Genomic DNA, 25,676 nt, shown 5'->3' with positions numbered 1-25,676 from the left:
TTGGGGGATACTTATTATTGGAAGAGCATCATCAGAGAGGAATTTCAAAAAAAGAAAGAGATGATGAAAAAGAAAAAGATAAAAAAAAAATCCTGAGATGAAAGAATTTCCAGGAAAAAGAAAGTGATCAATCACATGATATACACAGAGGTCAAGAAAGTCAAAGCTTATAAAAAGATTAATCAGATTTTGTGATTAAGAGATCACTACTATATTTTTAAAAGTTATGTCTGAGGGCGGCTAGGTGGTGTAGAGCACCGGCCTTGGAGTCAGGAGTACCTGGGTTCAAATCCGGTCTCAGACATTTAATAATTACCTAGCTGTGTGGCCTTGGGCAAGCCATTTAACCCCATCTGCCTTGCAAAAAAAACCAAACAAACCTAAAAAAAGTTATGTCTGACTGTACTTTGTAGAATGTTTGGTATAATGAGAATTTTTCTGCATCTACTGAAATAATAATTTGGTTTAAGATAGCTTTGTGCTTAACAAAATTATGTTGATTTTTTCCCACTAATGTTAAATTGTCCTTGTGTTCTCATAATATATTTAACTTGGTCTTAATGAATTGTTTCTTGGATGAATTTCTATAGAATGATAGGATTTCACCTAAAAATTTAAATTCACTTATGATATTAGTCTATAGTTTTCCTTAGTTTAGGACAATATTTCCTTGGTTAAGGACAATATTTGTCACAAAAATATAGTTTGAAAGAGAGTTGTCTTTCAAAATTTTTGAGAATTAGTGTAGAATTGATGTCTCTTAAAAATATGACAAAATTCTGCTAAAAATTCATACCTATAATTCATATAAACAACCTCCCTTTTGGTAGTATGCAAATAAAGTGATTATAATGCACACTTTCCTCCTTTGATCCAGACATTGCACCACCAGATATTTTGCCTCAAAGAGATCACTGATAAAAAGGTCTATTTACACCAAACTATTTTTAATAACAATTTTTTTTCCTAGCAGCAAAAAACTAGAAATAAAGTAAATACCTTTTGGTTGGTGATTGGCTAAAGAAACGATGGTGCAAAAACATTATGAAATATAACCATATTTTAAGAAATGACAAATATCATTAATATAAAGTAGCATGAAAAAATTTACATTAATAACCAGTACACAAAAAAAGAAAAGTATTGCGAAATTACAAAAAAGGAGGTAGGTCACAATAAAAAAAAAAAAGAGAAAGCAACACCCCCAACTCCTTTGAAGAGAGATGAGAAGTCCAGAAGTATCATTGTCAGATATTTTTCTTTTTTTTTAATTTTTATTTATTTAAGGCAATGGGATTAAGTGACTTGCCCAAGGTCACACAGCTAGGTATTATTAAGTGTCTGAACCCAGATTTGAACTCAGGTACTCCTGACTACAGGGCTGGTGCTCTATCCACTATGCCACTGAGCTGCCCCAGAGTTTTTTTAAATATTTATCAGTTTTTCAGATTTTTTTTCTCCCTCTTCTTTTTCTTTCTGTTTTTTAAGAAAAATTTTTAGTGAATGAAATGACTTCTGGGAAGGGAGAAAGGAAAAGAGAAGGAAATAAAGGGGGAAATTTAAGTAATGTGAAAACAAACACTATTAGTAAAAATTTATTTTAAAAAATGAAAAGGAATCATTGGTAAGTTTGTAGAGGGCAGTTACAACTTGAAACCAGATTACAAAGGGTTTAGAAGGAATAGAGACACCTACAATAAATACTTGAAAAGTTTAGCCACAAGGGAAGAAGAGAAATAGGAAAAAAAAACTAAAGGCATAATAGGATCAAGTGAGGATTTTTTGTTTTTTAAAAGATAGGGGAAACATAGGTATGGTTGTAAGTAGAATGTTCTTTAAGCAGAAAATAGGAAGAAACTGAAGATAAAGGAGACTGGGAAAGACAGTGGGATAACTTTCTGAAAGAGATTCAAGAGTACATATAGATGGGTTATGTGTTGCAAGGGCCACCTCTTTATCTGATGAAGGGTTGAAGAAGGAAATAGTTGGGGGATATATATGAGTACTGTAAGATAAAAGAGGGAAGGGGAGTGTAGAGGGAGCTCTTATGTAATAGTTTTTTTTTTGTTTCCTTGATAAGAGAAAGGATAGAGATGGGAGATGTGAGAAAAGATGAAAAGGTTAAGGAAGAGCCTCTATGGAGCGTGAGAGAGAATTTATTACAGAGGAGTAAAAGAATTGCCTTGCAAAAGTGAGAGCCCAGTGAGATTCTTTTACTATACCAGTGTAAAATATAAATTTATAAGGAAACTTAACCACAATATATGAGCAAGATGATGTGTAAAAGGCAGGAATGGCTTGATTACTCAGATCCATGCCCAATGATTGTATTACTCATTCCATCCCTGACATGACTGGATACATTACCAAAGCACTATGTGGACAGGCAGCTGTATACTAGACAGATTTACTCACCTATTAATGTGCTGTCTTCCTTGTCATGATAATGAAGATTGCTATTGCTATGGTATGACAGAAAAAAATATGCAAATGTATCTAACCAGCTGTATGCAAGTTAAGCTACTGGTAAGGATGTAAAAGCAGTTGGTGAAGAAGAAGTCCTCACCTCAGATGAATTTTTGCAGAAGTTTAAAATGAACTTTATTGCTTAGGGTCCTTATGAAAATTGCACTGTCTTTGAAACTTTGGTTGGCAGCAACCTCTTATCTTCCCTAAAAAGAATCTCTCAAACTCCCTGAATGAATTTTGCCCTTAAGACTCTAATAAAGCACTAGCTTTGCCTTCATCTCTGTGAACTACTGGTTTTATTCTTCCCTTCCCTTCTGTTTTACAGCTTACATGTTATCCTATAATTAAAATAAAGAACAGGTTACATATTGTGCCAGTGTTCTTGATTTTTTTTTTTTTTTTTAGTTTTTGCAAGGCAATGGGGTTAAGTGGCTTGCCCAAGGCCACACAGCTAGGTAATTATTAAGTGTCTGAGGCCAGATTCGAACTCAGGTACTCCTGACTTAAGGGCCAGTGCTCTATCCACTGTGCCACCTAGCCGCCCATTCCTGATGTTTTAAACTGATAATAGACTTTTAAATATCCTCAATTCAAAAAGCCTGTATCTTCAATGCTTTGTAAAAGTGGCTGCAGTGATTGAATTGAAACTGTCTCTTATTGGGGTGTGTGTGTGTGTGTGTGTGTGTGTGTGTGTGTGTGTGTGTGTGTCTGTGTGTTTGAACTTGATAGTGTGGTTCAGAGTCTAATTGCACCTTAATTATTTGATTCTCCTGGACCTTATGTTTTTCTTAGGAGTATGGCTAGATGAAATTGTAATATCATCGCTTCCAAGGGGCAAATACAAGTCTTTATGAAGAGTCAAGAAGCATATATTTAATTCCCCTTACTTGAAGACATCTCCTTTAATTCTCCATATACCTCTGTTCCCATGCTGTTGGCCAGAACTTACTCTTGGCTGTTTGATGGACATTCTAAAAACAATGAAAGACTCCTCTCTCTAAATTTTACTATGTCTGTTAATGAGGATGATGATGATCTACAATATTTGATCTTGGAAGCATAGCCTTCCACATGATTCCTGGTACAGTAGGGGAGAGGGAAAGATTCAAGAGTGGGGAATAGTTTGGAATGGAACCAGTTCACCAAGGTCTGAAGATAAAAGAGAATTGTGAAGTACAAAGGTGATGGTATGGGAAAGAAGGGAATGAAGGTCACAGTAAGGACAAGACTAAGGGATGAAAGGTTTAAAGAAAAATGAAATGGTAGATGATTCAGATCAGATAAAGGAATTTCAGAACACACGCACACAGAAATAGAACCTTTTGGGTGATAGTTAATAGTATACTTATCTCCATCTCTGTGTTTAGTTGAGGCAGAGTAGAAGAGTAGGTGTCATGAGAACTGAATAATAGATTGAGAGGAACAGGGAAGCTACAGAATTGAAAATATGGTTCATATAACCAACTACTGCTTTTTCACTATGCAGTAATCTTTTATTTGAGTTCTAAATAGTAGCAATTTTTTACAGTGGGAAAAGTAGAGATATGAATGGTATGTATCTAAAATAATGATTCTATGATATCTACATATAAGCCAACTTGCACCCACACTTCAAAAACATCTTCAAACAGAATTGTGTATAGGGAATGTATATCTCCTTGAAAGTGATTCTAATTTTGGACACTGGTTGGCAGCAACTTCCAGTCTTCCCCATAGAAATGTTGAAAAGAATTCCTCAAACTACCCTAAGCAAATTTTGCCCTCAAAACTCTTAAATAAAGCATTAGTTTCACCTTCAGAACTGTGAAAATTGGCTTTATCCCCTTCTGTGTTGCACATTACCCTCTAATTAAAACAAAGGACAGTCAACATTTTGTGCCAGAGTTTCTGATGTTTTAAACTGATAATAGACTTATAAATATCCTCTATTCAAAAAGTGTTTAGGGGCAGCTAGGTGGCGCAGTGGATAGAGCACTGGCCCTGGAGTCAGGAGTACCTGAGTTCAAATCTGGCCTCAGACACTTAATAATTACCTAGCTGTGTGGCTTTGGGTAAGCCACTTAACCCCATTACCTTGCAAAAAAAAAAAAATATGTTTAATTTTATTCACATTTAGTGTGAAAAATCAAGTTAACAGGTCAACACCAAATCAGGAGCTTTTAGGTACTCAGGGAGCTATGATTCTGATAGAAGCAAAGAAGTCAGTAGAGAAATCTGAGCAGCCAGAGTAAAATATGATGATGCTGTTCTTGTTTGGGAACAGATTAATTTAAGGTAGCAAAAAGAGAGTAAGGAGAATAACAAATTCAAACTTTATTATTCTGAATTTTGCTTATAGCCCTAGCACTGATCAAAATATATGTTGATTTAGTTATTAACAGTAGAAATTATGAAATCAGGACAAATTGAGAAGAATGCAAGCATCTTCTCCAACTCATTTCAGTATCTCCAGGCCCTGTATTTTTTTTTTATTCAAACCATCTCCCTTAACCAATGAGAAGAGGAAGACGGAGGAAAAAGAAACCAAGAGAAAAAGGAAGAAGAGATGGGTTTCCTTTGCCTATCTTTTCCCTTTGTATTTTAAGTATGCTATAACACGTTATTCTTTGAGTTTCCCTATTTTCAGAAAACTGAAATTTTAGAAATATGTCTCATGAAAGTAAAAATTATAATGGAACTCACTTGATGTCAACCTGTGGAGATAATAACTGAAGTCTTGTGTAGGCAAACATCCATGCATAGCTTACAGCAGTAGAGCAGTATTTTGGAAGATTTTCTTGTTTCATAAAACTTGACAGACTAATAATCCATGGATCCTGTCCCTGGGTCACATGTGCAAATATCCATATATGTGATGGACTGATCACATCAAACTGGTGGCTGATTGGAGATGAGCTCCACTCAGCCAATGTTTGCAAATCTATGGAGCCAGGGCAATAGAGTAGAGTTGTCTGTGAAGGAAAAAATTTACACATTCAGATTGGCTTCGAAGTTTTGTAACATCAAGTGGGTTTAAAATCAACAAATGTTGAGTCTTTTGACTCTAAGTGGTAAATAGATTCCATCTGTCTTTGCTCCTGAAATTGGGAAAGAAAAGCAGTAGCAGTTTTTTCCCCATGTCCTGTGTCTTTTTTGAGAATCTAAGATCTACATTCTCAAAAATGATATTTGTATAACTTTCAATTTTGTTCAAATATTACAAGATAGAGATAAATTGGAAAAAAAGGGGTGGAAATGGAAGACTAAAGAGCATAACATTAAAAATAACGATAAAAAAAACTTTTAGATAGGTATTTCTAAGTTGAATAGATTTTTAATCACATTGGCTGGTCAAAAGAATCATGTGCTTTTTAAATCATAAATTCTAACGGTCTACAGTACATGCAAAAACACATCTATATCAACAATGAAGGCATCCCACCATCCTCCCCTCAAAAAAATACCTAAGTAATAAATTTTGTAGATATTCACATAATATACTTGGTCTCTATCATTTTAAAATATTAAATTCAATTTCAAAATGTTTCAGTATCATATATATATATATTATATATATATACACACATATATATATATAAAACAATTACAGATTAAAAACATCAAATATTGTATAATTTAATGATGCTTTATTGTTATACTGGTATATAGGCTTTATAATTTGAAGAGGGAATTCTTGTACAATCAACCATAGAAAACTTTAACCAAAGAAACATATGGTCTAAGTTAAGACAATATTCTTTAGGAAGGCAAGGCAAATATATCATGCTCATACCTGATCAGCCCCAGTGAGGTGTATGAAGCTTTCGAGAATGGATGGGCTCAATCTGTCCATCACATCTATGGCCAATTCATCATCACCCTAAAAAATATATAAGTAATCTTTTGAAAAATGTAATAATGCTTAAGTAAATAAGGCAATTATATACTAGAACTTAACTATAATACTATTTGCTGTATAAAGGACAAAAAAATCATCTAAAATTTCTTAATCTTACCTTAGAAATTTCCAAAAGTGCAAATAATGCTCGTATTTCTCTAAGAACACTGACAGCTAATCTCCTAGTGGCAGGTCGACTACTACAAAGAATGACGAGTGCAAATCCTTCCACCACATGGAATACATTGGAATATGGGATCCTCTCCAAAGGAAGGGTATGAGCAGTTCCATTAGATATATCATGCTTTAAAAAAAAAATCAGTTACTGAATACTTTCTGATAATGGTAAAAAGAAAACATAGGAATCTGCAATATAGTAATTATGAATATAAGTATGCCCTATTTTAACAAAATCTAATATGCAGAAATTCAGTTTAATAAGGCAAAGAAAGAGTGATTATTTCCATTGCAAACACAGTCACTATTGTCAATGGGTTCACTACAAAAAAATTATCATATTGAACTGTATAGTAGAGAACAAAAGAAAACCTACAAAAAAAAACAAAGAAAAAGCTGGGTAGCATGGAAAACAAGGTATAGTATTTATTATATAGATTGTCTTGAAATTGAAATTTATGTTTTATACTAAATCCTCTTATGCTCTACTGTGTACATGGCAATGTTCTTTTTTTTCTCATTTTGCAGGGAAGTTTAAAATGAATAAAAATTTACCAAAAAATATTGAAAATAAGATTTGGCACACAAAACACAAAAGCTGAGGCAAAGAGCCCTGGAGCAGGAACTACAAAGTTTCAAGTTACAGGCCTAGTTTTTGTTATAAAGTAGCTATATAACATTCAACAAGACACAGAACCTCTCTAACACATACTTTATCTGGAGATAAAATGAAGGAATTGAATTCTCATTATCTCTAAGGTTCTTTCTAGCTCTACAATTCTCATATTCCAATATAATCAATCAATAAATATAAGTCAGTATCTACAATAAAAGTACTACTATTTGCTTGAAAGAAACAATGAAAGATAACTTGGAGCAAGTGGCATTAAGATGCTCCAGCAAAAGACCAGTAAGAATTTCTCCTATCCCAAGTTTGGTTTCCTTCACGAAAGAAGACTGTCACTAGGACAAAGAAGTTATGAGAATATAAACAGTATAGAAATTTATGAATCTCCTAAGAACAAGGAACATAATCTCAATGACTTTTTCGGCGACTAAAAATGACTTACTGCTTTAATGGCACACCAGATGATCTAGTGATAATATAAAGGCTATGATGGTGGAGCATAAGCTCTGAAAGTATGATCCCAATTTGGATAGGCTTATAAGACTTGTCATACAGAGAAAATAAATCATTGCTAGAAAAACTGGTCAATAAATAATGACTTTAAGACTACAAGAGCTACAATAACTGAAAAGAGGATTTTTAAATAATTTAATGTAAAGAGTATTCTTAACTGTTGAAATTCAACATCTTTTGAAACAGAAAAAAGGATAACTTTCGGTTATATAAATATACATTCTGTCATTTCTAAAAACTTATACCTTTATAATTAAATACCATGATTTTGATTTTAAGAGAAAAGTAGTAAAGATATCTTTAAATAATTTTATAGTAGATTTGCTGCTGCTTAGATACAAAGCATTACAAAAGTATATTACCTGAGAGTCTTGGTTTTTATTGTGCATTTGGACTGCTTGTTTCCACTGATTTATTAATTGCACCAACATTTTTACAGCATTGTCAAGAAGTGTAGGGTGGACATCAGTAACTTCACGTACGATAAAATAAACAAATCCTGAAAGAACATCTTCCCGCCAATCTGGAAAATCAAGCATTAGTGCCTGCAGAGTATTGAAAGCCAGAGCACGAAGTTCTTCATCCATATGAATTGTGAGCCTACCAAGAACAATGTTGAGTCAGCAAGCTTCAAAACCTTCACAATCCTTAGATTAGTTTAAGACTAAAAATGTACATTTTTCAACTATTGCATAAGAAATAACTAGAAACATTAAATCAGGGTTCACTAGGCCCTTTTTGTGTTCCTCCCATCAGTATATTAGACTACAGGTATTTCCTCCCCATTAAAAATTAACCTTTTCATATGATTATTTCAGCAAGAAGCTTAATCATTATCAATCACTAGAGAAGGATAAAATACATTTCATTTTGAAAGAAACCATTCATCTTTAAAATCAGTCTCTTAATATATATTTTTACTAATTTCTCTTAAAGTTGATAATAACTTTTGACTATATATGAGAAACGTCTTATAAGAGTACCATCTCATGCTATTATTTTAGTCCTCTGTTACTGTCAATGGGATGGACATCAATTATCAAAAACTGTTTATATCTATGACAGCATACTGTGATATTAACAATACAGTTAAATATAAGATGGGCTGGTTATGAACAAAATGCAACCAAATCATAATGGGAGATTATAAAAACAATTATTGGAGATGGGAGTGAAAAATGGAACTTAATAGATCAGATAGCAAACATAGGAGAAATGAAGTTAACAGGGTAAGGGCAGAAAGAAATGGTTAAGGAAATGAAGTTGAAACAACTTAAGAGAAAGCCTTCAAGATTAAAGAATCCATGTCTACATATGATAATAAGGAAAGAAGATCTGGTAAAGTATTTTTTTAAGCATAAAAACAATAAAGAGAAATGAATACAATTTTTTTTAAACAGGACTTTACATAGAACGTAAGGAAGTGAATGATAAACAGGAAACCATAAAAGAAATGGTTGCAGTAGAAAGAATAACCAATAATATATTAATATGTGAACAAGAGATTCAAGTGCTGGGCAAGAAGAAATAATTTTGGAGATTGACTATAAGGACAAATGCATCAGAGTTAGAAATTGCCTGAATGAGTAAGATAAGTAGGTAGTATTAAAAATATGCCACAATTACATGCTTGGGAAGCTGGGAAGATGGAGTTATCCACAATGACAGAGGAGAAGAGTTGTGTGGTATAGGAGAAAGGAGATATCACAGTCTTCACCCTGCTGAACTCAGTTCTGGTCTTCACTAAGCCAACCTTCAACTGATAATGAGACTGAAGAGAAAATTGATGACAGCGAGGTAGACTTGGAAGCAAGTCACAAAGCAGTAGTAGTTACACAAGAACATAAGAAATGACATATAGGGTCAGACCAATGGTCTATCAAGCCTAGTATTCTATCTCTGTTTTTCTGTAAGAGGATGTTAACTGTCTTCTATGACACTGATCTTAAATGATTACCCCCAAAAGGCATTATAGATCTATTATTCAGAAAGCTACCTATATATTTTTAATCTTTTCAATTTCTCAGGGAAACACTTCATAAATTTACTACCTGCTTTATAAAGTAACATAGTATTCCAGTTTGGCTAACTGAAGCCTTGAAGATTTATAAGCATTCCTTAGATTAAATACAAGTCAAAAACCACTATGACAAAATCTAAAAATAATCCAAAATTTTGTATTATAGTGGAATTTTATCACGGTTAAAAAAGTACATCATAGGAAAACATCCCTAATCTTTAATATCTGGAAATAATACAGATTATCTATTCTGGAGTAAATAAATTAGCAACTGCAAAAAATTGCTCTGAAAATAGAACAAAAAAAGCAAAGTAAACTGTGAGGCAAATCACTGTTTAATTTTGAGGAGGTGAAGGGCATGCCTTTTATTTTCTTGGAGCTTTTTTTTTTAGGTTTTTGCAAGGCAAATGGGGTTAAGTGGCTTGCCCAAGGCCACACAGCTAGGTAATTATTAAGTGTCCAAGGCCGGATTTGAACTGAGGTACTCCTGACTCCAGAGTCAGTGCTCTATCCACTGTGCCACCCAGCCGCCCCTAGCTTTTTTTTTTTTAAATGTGTGTATAATTTCATTTTAGTTGGCAATGTGGAAAACTTTTGGGGGGGAGGGGAAGGTGAAACTGTTGGGATAACTAGAATGCTTAAGGGAAAAAGTGAATGGGAACTGAAAGGGGACTGGCTTGTGGAATTTTTAAGCTTTATGATATCATGAAGGGCTCAACTTTATTAAAAGCCCTTTGCCCTTGCTTTAACCTTTCAAGTGCTAGCTACCATGTAAATGTATAAAATAATTCACTCTCCCTAAAAAATTTATAGTAAGCATTTCTTTCTTGCACTGAATCAAATCACAGAAGATCTAAGGAAAGTAGCAATTTTCCCCCCAAAATTCAATTATTTTCCCTTATATCCTTGACAACAAATACCACTCTACTCACTAATTTCAACTTATAACATCTTAAGAGTATTTGTGAGTGCATGTACATATGTATCTAAAGGTGAGACAATGAGAAACGTATGGGACATATGTTCCAGAAGCCAGTAGGTGAGTGATAGAGCAAACTCTAATTGAGGAATAATATCTTTATTGGTAAAATAAAGGGTTTGAAAGAGAGGACCTCTAAGGTCCCTTCCTAATTTTAGAGTCTATGATTTAAAACATTGGTTTTTGCCCATACAGGTAAATATGACTAAGATTTTAAGAATATTTACAATTTATGGGCAAATACAAAAAACAAAGTAAACTAACTGAGAACTGATAATGTTCTAGAAGATCACTACTATTAAATATACTGCACAAATAAATAGTTCAATTCACTATTCTAACTACACCAACAAAATAAAAAAAAGAGTATGATTATTATGGAGTCCTTAAACAAAATTTGAAAATATTTCTGGTACAGAGATGAATATATAAATATTATTTTTTAGTAAAAAAGACATAACTTATACTAACAACATGAACAAAAAAGAGAACAATGGTCAAACACTAGAAATTTATCAATGAAAGAAGTGAAAATGAGATGTCAAAGCAATTTTTAGAGAAGTAGATTTAATTTTGCTATTTGTCCAAATAAACATGATGATGTCCTAGATATTATATACAAAAAACATTTTGTATGTAAAGGGATGATGTAGGGGTATAGGTTGCAAGTCACATGGAAAGTCACAAGATGAAAATTTAAGAACCAATGAGGAAAGATCCAAATCACAGACAATATTGCTGAAAATTTGAAAAGTGAGATTTGTAGGGGATTCAAAGAGGAGACATGAAAGTTAAAATAAGTGGAAATCACAAGCTTGACAGAGAGTTTAAGAGAAAAAGAGATAATTAGGATGTCAGGGTTTAAAAAGCATTTTATTCATTCATATTAAAGACAACAATTAGAAGAATTGTATTGTGAACTAAAGTCTATATATTAAAACATATCATAGCAAACAATTTTATTTCATTTACCTTGCTAATAATTCAATGAGGTCAGCTCTACTCATACCATCTGGAATCAATCTTGGAATTGCTGCAATACACGTTCTAAACAAATCAATCTTCGGTTTTCTTTCACCCCTAAAAAAAATAAATCATATTATGTGCAAATCATTACTGGAATTAAAGTGTTTAAAGTATTTAAAGTCTAATTAGCATTCATATTCTAGATAAAACAGACAATAGACATAGATGAAAGCAGGATCATAAACTCAACCAGCAAACAAATACTAAAAAAATCAACACAAAGAATCCAAAAACAATTTTTTTTTTAAATCAACACATCATAATGTGTTGCACAACTCAATAATCTATTAAGGGCACTAAGAAATTTATGCCTATTTTCCAAGTGACAGAAAAATTCAAGAAAGCTGTTTTTCAAATCCTAATTAGTCTTACTCATTATCAATGAATGTAATTTAAAAATAAAACTACTGTAATAAAGTCACTACTATAGTCATTCACATTTAGATTTTTATAGAATTCCAACAACAGTTTGTTTTGTATAATGAAACAAAGAATTCAAAACTCTGAATTCTGAATCAAAATAATGTAATTTCCCCCCCACATTTAAAGTATCTAATTTACAACATCAGTTTATTAAGTGAAGAATAGATCTTGACTAAGGTAATCGGATAAGACTGTTTTTAGAAAGAATTAGGCCCCTAGACTGGTTTTAACACCCATGTGGGTATTATAAGAAAATGTTCTACCCTGGTAGATTGCAAATATAGAGAATTCTTACCATAATATCTAGCCTGATTAGAAATTACTACTAGTAGGAAGGAGAACTAGGAACAATAGGATGAAATTTCAGAGAAGTGGATTTAGAATTGATATAAAGGTTTCCAATAATGAAGAAGAAAATGCCTCCAGATTAATTATTTCAATAGTGGTCATCAAACAAAAAGTGGATAACTGTTCGGGGGTATGTGGTTGGGGGGATGGAGAAAAAGTGAGTTGTTGAAAAGAGGTTTGAAATAAAAGGACTCTTTAGTCCCTCCAGTACTCTGAATTTCCAGAGTTAGTTTTTACTAAAATTATCTTGTATAAGAATATCACAAAGACAAATAACTTTGAAAAATTTAAGAATACTAATCAAGACAATGACCAATCAAGATTTTATAGGACCTAAAACATCTTGAGAAAAATAGTGAAGGTGGATATCTACATATGTTGTTTACTGGACATGACCAATGGAAAAAATTTTTTGAATGACTATCCATATTTGTTACTTGCTAAGATTTGTTTTTCTTGGAGGTAGGGGTAAGGGCAGCAAAGAGAACAAATGACTACAACTTGGTCTTTTTAAAAAAGGGAACAACTCAACAATATTAAAATGATTTTGCTATATTTTAAAAACTCCAGAATTTGAAGATTTCAAAGAAAAATAATATAAATGACCACAGGCCAATCTGGGCATATTTTATTTTTTGTTTTTGTTTTGTTTTTTTGCAAGGCAATGGGATTAAGTTTCTTGCCCAAGGTCACACAGTTAAGTAAGTATTAAGCTGAGGCCATATTTGAACTCAGGACTTTCTGACTCCAGGGCCAGTGTTCTGTACCACCTAGCTACCCTGGGCATTACTTTAAAAAAGGAGATGTCTATAGCTAAGGACAAGGTAAGTAGGAATATACCAATCTTTATTTTAATAATACACAGAGAAATAAAATAATTTATTACATACGTGATCATATCTTCAGGCTCCTTATTAGACATTTGTACACTAGTCATACACATTGGTCTTCCAACTTCTTTGTCTAAATGTCTAAGTATGCTGTCTAATGCTTTTCTTACTTGAGGGTAGTATATTGACATTCCTGAAAAAGAAAAAGAACAATGCTACTTTTTCTCACAAATTTTTTTACCTTTGTGATTTCTCTTATTACCTCAATAAATAAATAGCAGCCTGGATTCAAATCCACATTTTCCACTTCCAAGTCCAGTTCTGTTACTACAGCCTATGTAGTTTCTCCCATGCTATTAACAGATATAGAAATTTGCATCTCCTTCTCTTTCTCAACATTTCATCAAAGGGTGTGTCTTTTATTTCTAAAATGCCTTATAGAGGCTTTTATTTACAAAGTAGAGTAAAACCAAATTTCTGTGATCATTCCAAGAAATCAACACCACATTAAATACAGCAGTCACAATTTACAGAGACCTAAATTTACAAAGAACAAATTTACAAAGTGCAAAAAACTGGGACATGACATTCAAAAGAGGTGCCATGGCTGTTCACTGAGACCATCAGAAATCAAAAGTCATTTAACTAATATCACTGACTAAGATGCCAAGAACAGTGTTGCTGCAAAATGGAAAGAAATTAGACAGCATTCCTGATCACTACAGTCATATAATCATATGACTGTAGGTAGTATAATCAAGTAGGAAAGGGAAGTCATGAGAGAAAGACCCTGACACAGATCAGAAAATAAGTGCCAAGGAAAAGTCCATACAAAATACTACCCAAAATGCTGGGCCTAAAAGAGAAGTGAAGGATTTTGATTTACTAAGAACTGGGAAAAGAATATTCTGGATAGAGGAAATAGCACAAATGGTAAGAAATGGAGGAAGGACTCATTCTGAATGTGGGGAAAGGCAAGAACAAAGAGACAGAAAGGAAAAGGCAGGATGGGAAGGAATGGTAAGAACAACAGTTTAGCTGAAATGTAGGCTCACAAAGGAAAAGCTATAAAGGCACAGGAAAGCTATGACCATATGGGAGGGCTTTGAGAAGATCTATAAAACAGCTAACTGAAGAAGTAAGAAAGGATGAAGATCAAATAGAGAGAGAATAAAGAACAAAAAAGCATTTCAAGAATGGAGAAATAAAAAGAAATGTAAAATTAACTCTTAATTAGGCAGAAAAATCCAATTCACCAGTGTATTAAATTTTACTTGATCAAGGAACTTTTAAGTTTCTCAAGGAGCAATTAGGAAGAATTTCCTTTTCCTTTTCCATAAGACTAAATCTAATGGTAGACAGGAAATAAACAGTTCATTTTTCTTTAAAGCTTATAATTTGGAGCATAAAAATAGTAATTAGTCAAATTACAATTTAAAATCTGGAGTCAATAGTAATGAAAACCTGGAATTATTTGCTTAAAATTTTTCCTGGTTCAAAAATAATCCAATATAATCACATTTATTTAAAAATAAATTTATCCCCTGTAGAGAAAGGACAGATTTAGGGAAAGTATCAGTAGGTATACAGGAAAAAGGTTACCAGATTCACTCAGATTTAAACAGTGAAATTCTAGAGTAACAGAAAAGGCACCAAAAGATCTGAAAAGGCAGATTTGACCTAGATGGCTTTTGAGTGCACTGGTTAGGTAGGGATTGGTTCTGACTCAGAAAGAGCCTTAAGAACTCTTCTGCAAAGGGGCAGCTAGGCTCAAAAGAAGAGAGAGTAAAAGATAATGGAGCAAGGTAGGAAAAACCTGCTGCTTTTTTAGATGAGAGTGCTTCAATTGTAAATCCTGTCAAAGTCAGCTTTACTAATAATTAAAGAAATTATACATGGGAAAATGTTTGAAAGAAATTACACGAGGGTATAAAGAATTAAAAGGATAATAATATCCAAAAAGTATAGATGAAATACATCTGTAACAGTTATTTATTCTAATTCAATAGCTGTTTGAAATGACATATAAACTAAACTGTTCATTACCTCAAGTGTATGTAATTGGATTTATGATGAAAAAGCTTTAAAAAGTTCTAATACTAAAATTTCTATGTAATTCTAAAACAATAGAAGCATTAAAACCAATTCATATAAACACTAACCTATGACCTTTGCCTCTTCATCTGTCAAAGTTTTATTAAGAAAAATTTTCTTGACACGAAGAGTGTTTCCTGAGGGAAGAATGACTCCTGTAGTTGGCATTGGTGGCTCACCATCTTTCTGCTGCAAACTGTCTGCTATCACAAGGAAGACTCTGAGTCCAATGTTCATCCTCTTCAAAGAAAAGGTTGAAAATGAAGTAATTAGAGCTTACATTGTCACAAAATGATTTTTTCTACTAATTAAAATTAATTTTTAAAAATAATGTGAAATTTACCAAAAAATATTATAGTATAATCAGAAAAAGAAAAACCTTTCAGTTCAACTTTTAAAGCAAGTCTAGGAAACCAATTCTATGGACAAAGTATAAACCAGAAAATATTTCAATTATCCATGTATACAATAGGGCGAAACAGTTATCTTCTGACTACCTCATCAGAGAAAAGGAATGTAGATCATTCTATTCTTTTCTTTCTGGCTTTGGACTATTTTTTAAAAACACCCTAATAAATTGGAATTCAACATAAGATATTTGGCAGAGAGTATTTCTTGCTCTTAGTAAAAATTGCTTAATTTCTACCATAGGGCAGGTTATTACTACTGCTAAATTAAGTAAGAAAAAAGTTGAGGGCTAATGTTTTCTGAGGGACAAAAAGTCATAAAGAAGAGGCCTTGGCATGAAAAACTGTCAGATTTCATTTTGGAAGTAGAGTTGTTACTGGATGTCCAGTCTAGGAAGCTCTGTTGTCTTCCTGAGAACAGGAATGATGATTTTAGCTTCCTGTTGTTCCAAAGTATACCTTAACTATAACTTTTCAGAATTTTTTTTTTGTTTTCTAATTAATTTGGTAGATAGGTTTATATCTCACCTAATTGTTTTATATGTTAAATTATAATCTATTTTCAAAACATTTCACTTACTAGTCTTTCACTGAATAAAATAATACTATTATATATATTAAGGAGGAGAATGAAAAAAATACCATTTATCTCAAGAACTTATTAAAATTTACAGGTTACAAATATACTCTGACCACATTGATTCACTAACCACTACTGAGAAAACACAACTAAAACAAAAAGACAGTAATATTTTATTATTTCTTTTAAATCACTGTTGATTATTACATATTAATCACCATGAAGCCTACATCTATATTTTTCCTTTATGTCTTTACTTCAAATGCTTTCTCAAAATTGTTACTCTCATTAACTTGATCTTCAGACCCCCTAACTGGCTCTACTTATGTCCAGCTTTTTAAATATTCATCTCCCCAGTAACAATAAAATTCAACTCATATTTTTTGCAGAGTAAAATCTGAAAAACGTCATCATTTACAAGAAATCTTTCTTTCAATGTTGAAACTGTAATGGGCATTCACTTAATAGTTGCAAATACATGTAATGTGGCTACCATAGCTCTCTTCTGGTCAAAAGATTAAGTACTGTTCCTTTAAATAAATATTTGGTACCTGACAGTTTCTACAGTCATTTAGTCTCTTTGTTTAGCAATGAATTCATTTCAGTTAAGAAATTGTGTCAATATCTGCTATTAGTTTGACTATTTTATTGATTTTTTTAAAAAAACATTATTATTATCACTTATCAATGACTTAACCCTGCCTCAATAGAACCATCCCTTATAAAAAAGGAGTATAAGCTAAGTGAAATAAATCCATACAGTAGTCAAGTCTGACAACATATACTTAATTCTAACACCTCTTTCTTTACTCAGGAGGCTTTAGTTCTCTCAAATCAAGGTTTGACATATATAGAATTATGATGTTTTTCATTTATGTGATTATTGTCATTGTACAATTCTTTCATTTATGTGATTATTGTACATTGCACAATGCTCTCTTTCAATTAATATGGGTCTTGCCACATTTTTTCTGAATCCTTAATATTTGACTCCTATGGAACTACATTAATGTAATTAATTCCTTTATATAAATGTGTCAGTTTTATGGCTCTTTCCATATGCAGCAAAGTGCACTCAACTCTTTCCAAGAAGAGTCAAAACAATTCACAGCTCCACAAATAGTTGTATTAGTGAACTAGTCTTCCCAAAGTCTGACCAACATTTATTATTATCTTTTTTTCCCTTCATTTTTTTCTGAATAGTACATGTATAATTAGTACATGTAAATATATCATACTCGTATCTTTCTTCTCATTTTTTGTTCTATTCTTTGCTCTACCAAGAAGCTGGTTCAAAATGATCATCTCATTAGTAAGTCAGTTCCTATTTGTTAAAAATAAAATCAATTTCTTTTTTAGGATATTATATTATCTGGTGCTTACTAAGTTCAGTACTTTTTCAACTCCCTTCTCTAATGAAATTGTTATGTTACGTATGTTACATAGTCATGAGATGTTTATATAATTTTCAAGTTTTTGTCTCTTGTTTCTTAATCCCAACAACATGCCTTTTTGATATGGAAGGTTTTATTTGACTTGCAAAATTTCTATTTCCTCAACCTTTGCAACAACTATTGATATGTCACAATAACCTTTACCTTTTTTACAATTATTTATACTTTTCCAAAAATGATGCTTCTTGTTTCTTGGGCATACATGAAAAAAATCACCTATCCTACTTCTTTTATTTGCCTACCCAAGGAAAATCAAGGACAATTTTCTTCTGTCTTCTGGTTCTAGGACATTGTTCCAGAATCTGGGCTTGGCCTTTGACTGTTTAACATTTTTAATAACATCTTAGATGAAGGCATAGACAATATGTTTATCAAATTTATAGGGGATCTCATGCTAAGAATGATCATTGTTAGGATCCAAAAGGATTTTGACAGGTTATAGCACTGGGTTACATCTAATAAGATTAAAGTCAATAGGGATAAATAAAAAAATCTCAAACTTCAGTTTAAAAGTATCAACTTTATAAATTTAAGTTGGGGAAGTATGGTTTGATAGCAAATTTTTTGAAAAAGATATGGGGGTTTTAGGAGATTACAAATACAATGTGAGATAGTAGTAAAATGTGGTAGCAAAAAAAAAAAAGTTAATCAACATTGGACTGAATTAAATAAGGCTTAGTCCTAACAATGAATTTAGAGCTGATAGAACTTCACTTTGTTGGTCTCATTAGTCCTTATAGATGCTTAGTTACTAGCTGCCACAGTTTTAGAAGGACAATAGTAAACTGGAGAGTATTGAGAAGAGGGTAATCAATTTGGCAAGGGACTTAAGTCCATGAGGTAGTTAGGAATGTTTTGTTTGAAGAACAAAAGACAAAAGGGCAATATGATACATGTCTTCAAATATTTGAAAATCTTTAAGTTTTAGGAAGTTTAAGACTTGCTATTTTGGACCTCAAGAACAGGAAAAAAGAACAAGAGTACATCATACACATATACAAACATATAAATAAACTAAAGTACATATCTCTATCTATCTATCTATCTATCTATCTATCTATCTATCTATCTATCTATATCTATTGTAAAGAGGTCAATTTAGGTTTGATGTTGGGGAAAATCTTGCTCACAATTAGTGTTACAATTAGATTACAATTAAAGTTGCCTTGATTGTTGGTAGGATCTCCCTACCTGAAGGTATTCAAGTTGAGGCTGAATACTTTTTGAGTATGTTATAGTAGGGATTCCTTTGGGAATGGTATGGGACTACTTGCTTGAGGGTATCTCTTCCAATTCTCAAAATCCATTTCATTTACATAGGAAATATCAAGACTGAAGCAATACCATTTCTCTAATAGTTTAACCTCATTGGTCACTGGGTAAAATTTTGATATTCATGGGACCAGAACTGAAGCTAATTTTGATAGCCTAAGAAGGGAGAATCTTCACATTCTCTGTTCCTTTTCCCCCACTCTGTTTCTGTCAGTGAAGAATTTGAAGGGGATTCCAAAGATTTGGTCATTTTTGCAATTTTTTTTTGTTTCACTGGAAATTACAGTTAAAGAATACAACATAGTGGTCACATTTAGCAAGATTCCAACTAAGAAAACATGAAATGTGTCATTCAGATGGCATTCAAAATATTTCTGGCATGGCAGAAGCTGCCATAGCTTGCACTTAGCTGGATTAGCCTTTAGGAAGCCAGGCTTGTTTACATAATACAATGAAGCATTGCTGTTATTTTACTTTGGAAATATTACAGTAATATACCAAAGATTTCTGCTAAAGTCTATATCAATATTTCTTGAACTAGGAAGTACAAACCCATGATAAGGCAGGAGGAAATAAGGGCATATTGACAGATATTATAAAATATTGAGGTATGCTAAGACATTGAATGTTAGGTACAAAGGAAAAATATGTAGTAATTAGATAAATTTTCCCTTCAGAATGGCAAACAGATATTATTTCTATCAATTCCAAACTGGTCATTTCCAGCTTCTTCATCCTATATAATTCTCAGATATCTCTTAGAAAGGAGTAGGTAGTTATTAGCAATGGTTATCCTTTCACTGTAGAAGTAACATTTTTTTACCTGTTAGAATCTTTGCCAAAATAGTTAAAGAATAAACCTACACTGTATTTTGTGAAAGGAATGGAGGAGGAAAAAAGGATTCCCCCCCCCCCATAAAGAATAGCATGCAGGGGAAATTTTGACCTGCCTAAATAGACAGTCTGAGAATCAACTGTCAATGTTTTTCAGATCTCTAGTCCAGTTAAATTTGTTTCATTATGTTTTAAAATAAGAGAAAATTTGTTTTATCATGTTTTAAAATAAGAGCAAAGTTTCTTCTTTTATGTGGAGATATTAAAAGTTTAAAAAGCATAGAAAAAATTACAATGACATCAGATCCTTTTACCTCTGGATTAATGGTGAAGGTTTTAGTAGATTTTCCAACACTGAGAAGATCAAATATTATTTCTTTCATTGCAAAATCCAAACGTTCCTAGAAGAAACATACTTCCATGATATTATACTAAGGAACACTTTAGCTATAAAATATACAAATCCAGAAATAACTTAAAATCTGCTAAGCATGAATACTAGATGCTTATGGAAGAAAAACATTGTAATACATACATGCACAGTTCCCTGTCCTAAGAGATAACAAGCTATTCAGAAACATAATACAAAAATATGGTAAGTTAAATAATTACATTGTTGTCAATCCAGAATTGCAAAATTAAAGATAAAATAAAAATTTATGATTGAGTACTTAAAATTCAGAGTAGAGTAAGAGATCCTTGTATAATGAACTTGAAAGGGAATGGTTCAAATGGGTGGGGTCTTATGGAATTTGAACTGCACCTTAAAAGTCAGACTGGAAGATGCAGTGAACAGGAGCAAAGGAAAATAGCAGTAAGGAAAAAAAACGACTAATCTAGGGAGAATAGAAGTTCAATCTGAAGAAAGCACAGAATCACACAGAAGAGATAAGGCTAAAACTCTTGAATAGTAAGCTAAGGAATTTGTTCTTCTAAGAAAGGTGATTTCATTGAAGGTTTTTTTTTTATTAAGTTTTTGCAAGGCAATGAGGTTAAGTGGCTTGCCCAAGGCCACACAGCTAGGTAATTATTAAGTGTCTGAGGCCGGATTTGAACTCAGGTACTCCTGACTCCAAGGCCAGTGCTCTATCCACTGCGCCACCTAGACGCCCTCATTGAAAGTTTTTGAGAAAGAAAATGAGGTGATAAAAGTGATATTTTAGGAAGATTAATCTGATAGCAATGGCAAAAATGGATTGGAATAGAGGAGTAATGAGAGAACAACCAGTTAGAAACACTACAATAGTCAAGGAGTGAAATAATAAATAGTGGAAAAAGAAAGGAAGAGATACACAAAATAATGCTATATCCAGAAATGAAATTTGGGAGGGTACTGCACTGAAAACTTAACTGCAACATAACATCATTTATTTTTGTTCTAATGATTAAAAATACACATTTCTCTGTTAAGTCCAAAATAATTTCATTTGAAAACATTCATATTTTTTCCATCTTGGTTCTAAAGAGGATAACTGTATGCTTTGTAATGATAGTATTTAATATAGATTTATTGTTTCCATCAGTCAAAGATTTAGACAAAAAACCACAATAATATCAAGATATTTTACTTTATATAGTTTATGATCTCATGGATTTTATTCTATTTAATTATTCATCAGTGGTATTTATTTTGCTTGTATTTTAGAAATTTTCCTAACCATGAAGGAACTACTTATTATAGTCTGTTAACTAGAAAAAAATATAAACCATTTTAAGGTGAGCTTACCTGAGCAATGAATTGAATAATCTTGACAAATATATTAAGTGGTGTATCACGAGGGACTACGCTACGGGAGCCTTTTGGGAAAAGTGCTGATACTATGCTCATAAGACGACTACAAAGGAAAAAAGAATTTATAAACCAATGAGACTATAAGCTGCTACTGCAACAGTATATTTATCTTTTTTCATAATTCTTTAAACTTCTTTTCCTAATAGTAAAATGTTTTATTTTCATCATCATCATCAACATTCCTAAGATTCATTTAAGGTTTGCAGAGTACTTTTAATGCATAATTTCATTCAATTCTCAGAATAACAGTCTAAGACTGAGGAAGATGACATTACTTGCTCAAAATCACAAAGATAGTAGGTTTATTGAAGCTCATTCAAATTTTGATCTTCACAAAGCAATTATTTTAAACTGATAAAAGTAGATTTACTTAAGTAGGTATTCTTATTAGGTGTGTTATATTTATAATTGGTACGCACCTCTGAGTTACAGTGTTGCTTTCACATTTTATTCTAATTACATAAACCCATAATAGTCTATACAGAGATTCCAGTGCAACTCGGGACATTTTGGGATCTTTATTCTGTTAAAAAAAAAAACACACACACACACGAGTATTATTTCTTTCAAAATTTATGTACTTAAAAATAATTAAAATCCTACAATTCTAAATCACTTGCTCAATAATTATTAATAAAATTAAATCCCCACTTTTCCCACATCAAAAATATTTTAAAATGATTTCAAGTCTGAATGTTAAATCAATATTACTCTTATTTGGCAAAGTCTTTTTAGGTAATTTCAAAATAAAGTCATTAAAATAGTTATTTATAAGTATAAACAGCCAAATGTGATCATGGTTTTGCCCAGGGCAATAAAATTAAAATTGAGTATCAAACTTAAATTATTTAAACTAAGTGAGCAGGAACAACTAATTATAATGGGAAAGCTACCAGATAATGAGGATTCTTATTAATACTCCCCTTATGAGTCTATTAGTATCCAATATTCAAAGATGACTATGATCTCAACAATGCAAATATTTTCTCTAATTATATAGCTTGCAACTCAACCATGCCTATTTTGTGTGATTCCAGTTCATATCTTCTCTTAAAGTTGCTACGGAGGATCTACTCAATATGTTGGTAATATTCCCCTCTCTATTTCACAAAAAAGTCTTATTGATTTCTTAAATTTTTCAATCAGTCATTTCAAATGCAGGGGGAAGCAGGAGATAGTTTTTCAGGATCTTAATTAACCTTAGCAACAGAACCTCCTTTATAACAAAGGAAAATAAAGCAAAAACACTGAAAATGGCAACTGTATTTGTCACTGTATTAATTACATCGTGCCTTGGTAATCCTCTCTTTATCCCCCAATTTCTTTTGGCACCAAAAACCTAAAAACAGAATAAATGGATTGTCTATCCCTTGCTAATCATATGGTTGGTTATCCCACCACCTTTTCTCATTTTTCTGATAATAGCATTTACAAGTGCTTCCATTTAATCATTTTTGGATACCTTTCATCCTGCTAATATTCACCATGAACGTTTTATTATCATCCATGAATTGTTATTGAATCAACTACAAGAATATTGGTATCAGGCTGCTAGGTGGCGCAGTGGATAGAACACTGGCCCTGAAGTCAAGAGAATCCGGGTTCAAATGTGACTTCAGATGTTTAATAATTACCTAGCTGTGTGACCTTGGGCATATCATTTAACTGTACTGCCTTGCAAAAACCAAAATAAATACATACACATATATTGGTATTAAAAAGTCTTTAAAAAAACTAATTTCCCAAAGGCAAGCCAGTCCATTTTACTCTTCTTATTCAATTTCAGTCCAACTACTGTCCATTGTCTGCTTGCAACATCCATCTAATACAAATATTCATAACATGTATATACTATATATATATATATATTATATATATATATATATATATATATATATATATACACACACACACACACATTTATATATAAAATGCATATATATGTATATACAGGGATGAATGTGATCAAGTCCTATATTACTGCCTCCTTGCAATGTGTGTTCATCATATGCATTATATATTTAAAAAAATATGTGTATATATACACATATATGTAGGCCTGCATATTTATGTATATATCTAGATAAATGGGAAGGAGTCCTATGGGTTGTCCATCCGGAGGAACTAGAGGCATTGTCATCCATCTGGCTTAGTTAGACTAAGTTCTTATTATGTATCTTGCACCATCTTCAAAGAATCCAACTTGCATTCTGTGCTGGATCTCACAGTGGTGAACACCTCTTTTATGCCTTGCTTGACATTAATGATCAGAGAGTAGTTGAACAAGATTATCTCTGTAGTTATATCTTTCAAAAAATTATGTATAATTCTGACATAAAAAGGCAGATGCCTTTTTGGATTAAAGATTTTAAAGTAGTTCTATCAAATCAAATGCTATATTATGGTATAATAAGCAATAACTACAAGGGGTTCTCCTAACTGGTCTATCTTTCAATTTTGTGATTATTTTAAAGAAGTGTTTAACTGTGCAATATGGCTTATGAAAGTCCATATGTTTTATCCTAATATTCTTGATAAAGGTGCTTTCAAATGTAGGTGTAGATTAATAAAAAATTTAGGGAAATTAAGCATATGGGTTGATCTTTATTGATAACTGTCTTTTTTTAATTGGTATTTTCAGTTATCTTCTACTACTCCAGAAATGTTTATATGATCCCTGAATACTCTTAAAATTTTCTCTAGCACAGATCCTTTTATGTGTACACTTGGTCTGGTCTAGCTGATTTTGGTTTCTTCAAACCAAATGATTTTTTTATTCTTTCTTTTATTCTTTACTTTCTCTAGAAATTTATCAGAGATTATGCTAAATTTCAAAATACTGAAACAGTTTCTTATAAAAATGTGGCCAAGAAAAGTATGATCAGAGTTCTCAAAAGAAGATAGAAAACTGTTAACCATCATAAGATTATTTTAAATCACTAATGTGAATCAATTAACATCTATAAAACTGTCATTATGCTGAGAGATAACTTAATTTAAATTTCACTGTATAATAGCTATTTCCCTACTTCCAATAAATATACCCATTTCTGCCCATTCTCCAAAAGCAATCACTTGATCAGTCCATATCTACTAATAATCATCCTATTTCTTTCCTTTTCACATTAAACTCTTTTTTGTTGTTGTTGTTTTTTGCAAGGCAAATGGAGTTAAGTGGCTTGCCCAAGGCCACACAGCTAGGTAATTATTAAGTGTCTGAGATCGGATTTGAACTCAGGTACTCCTGACTCCAGGGCCGGTGCTTTATCCACTGCTCCACCTAGCTGCCCCTCACATTAAACTCTTAATGAATATCTTCTACAATCAGAATTTGGTCTAAGAGTAAATCAACAGGGAAACACTGTGGCTTATTGAGGAGAGAGTACTGTCAATTCTACTTTTGCAATATCTCTAGTATATATGTTCCCTTCTCTGAAAAAGCAACCATTACTGCTTCCAATCCCATCACTTCAAAACCTGGTCTTCTCAACATCTTTCTCCCCACTCTAGTTTATCCTTTCACTCAGCTGTCAAACTGATCCTCCTAAAATACAGATTAGACCATATCATTCAATTCTCATAAAAAGGTGATTCTCTATTACCCCAAGGTTCAAATATAAAATCTTATTTGGTTATTAAAGCATTTCACAATCTGACCCCTTCCTACCTTTCCAGTCTTCCATTCCCTTATTCCCTTCTCCTCTGGGATCCATTGACACTGACTATTTTTCAAATGATTTTTCACTTTGCTGCCCACCCTGGTTAAAATACTCTCCCCCTCCTCATATCTATTTCCTAGCTTCTCTGGTTTCCTGCATGTCTTAGTTAAAATGGAATTTTCCCCAAGAAACCCTTTTTGATCCTCTTTAAGAAAATGTTAATGCTAGTACCTTTCCTTTTAGATCATCTCCAGTTTATCCTGTATATGGCCAGTTTGTATCTAGTTATTTGTT

At 32.3% G+C, this 25,676-nt stretch overlaps 1 protein-coding gene across 18 annotated transcripts in view; it reads right to left on the bottom strand.

Annotated features, from left to right (window-relative positions):
* Window positions 1-25,676, bottom strand: part of FRYL (FRY like transcription coactivator) — a 283,659-nt gene that overhangs the window by 95,069 nt on the left and 162,914 nt on the right. For all 18 annotated transcript variants that reach the window (XM_074229478.1, XM_074229492.1, XM_074229477.1 and 15 more), the window contains 10 exons: window positions 22,143-22,246; window positions 21,658-21,766; window positions 20,246-20,332; window positions 15,453-15,624; window positions 13,351-13,483; window positions 11,636-11,743; window positions 8,027-8,264; window positions 6,465-6,650; window positions 6,242-6,328; window positions 5,152-5,420 (listed from right to left, as the gene is read on the bottom strand). In XM_074229478.1, coding sequence (XP_074085579.1) covers window positions 5,152-5,420; window positions 6,242-6,328; window positions 6,465-6,650; window positions 8,027-8,264; window positions 11,636-11,743; window positions 13,351-13,483; window positions 15,453-15,624; window positions 20,246-20,332; window positions 21,658-21,766; window positions 22,143-22,246 — 1,493 coding nt within the window. The remainder of the gene's footprint in view (window positions 1-5,151; window positions 5,421-6,241; window positions 6,329-6,464; window positions 6,651-8,026; window positions 8,265-11,635; window positions 11,744-13,350; window positions 13,484-15,452; window positions 15,625-20,245; window positions 20,333-21,657; window positions 21,767-22,142; window positions 22,247-25,676) is intronic.

This window comes from Macrotis lagotis, chromosome 3 (assembly GCF_037893015.1).
Source record: "Macrotis lagotis isolate mMagLag1 chromosome 3, bilby.v1.9.chrom.fasta, whole genome shotgun sequence".
In the NCBI taxonomy this organism is placed as follows: domain Eukaryota; kingdom Metazoa; phylum Chordata; class Mammalia; order Peramelemorphia; family Peramelidae; genus Macrotis; species Macrotis lagotis.
This window is presented reverse-complemented; position numbering and strand designations above follow the sequence as displayed.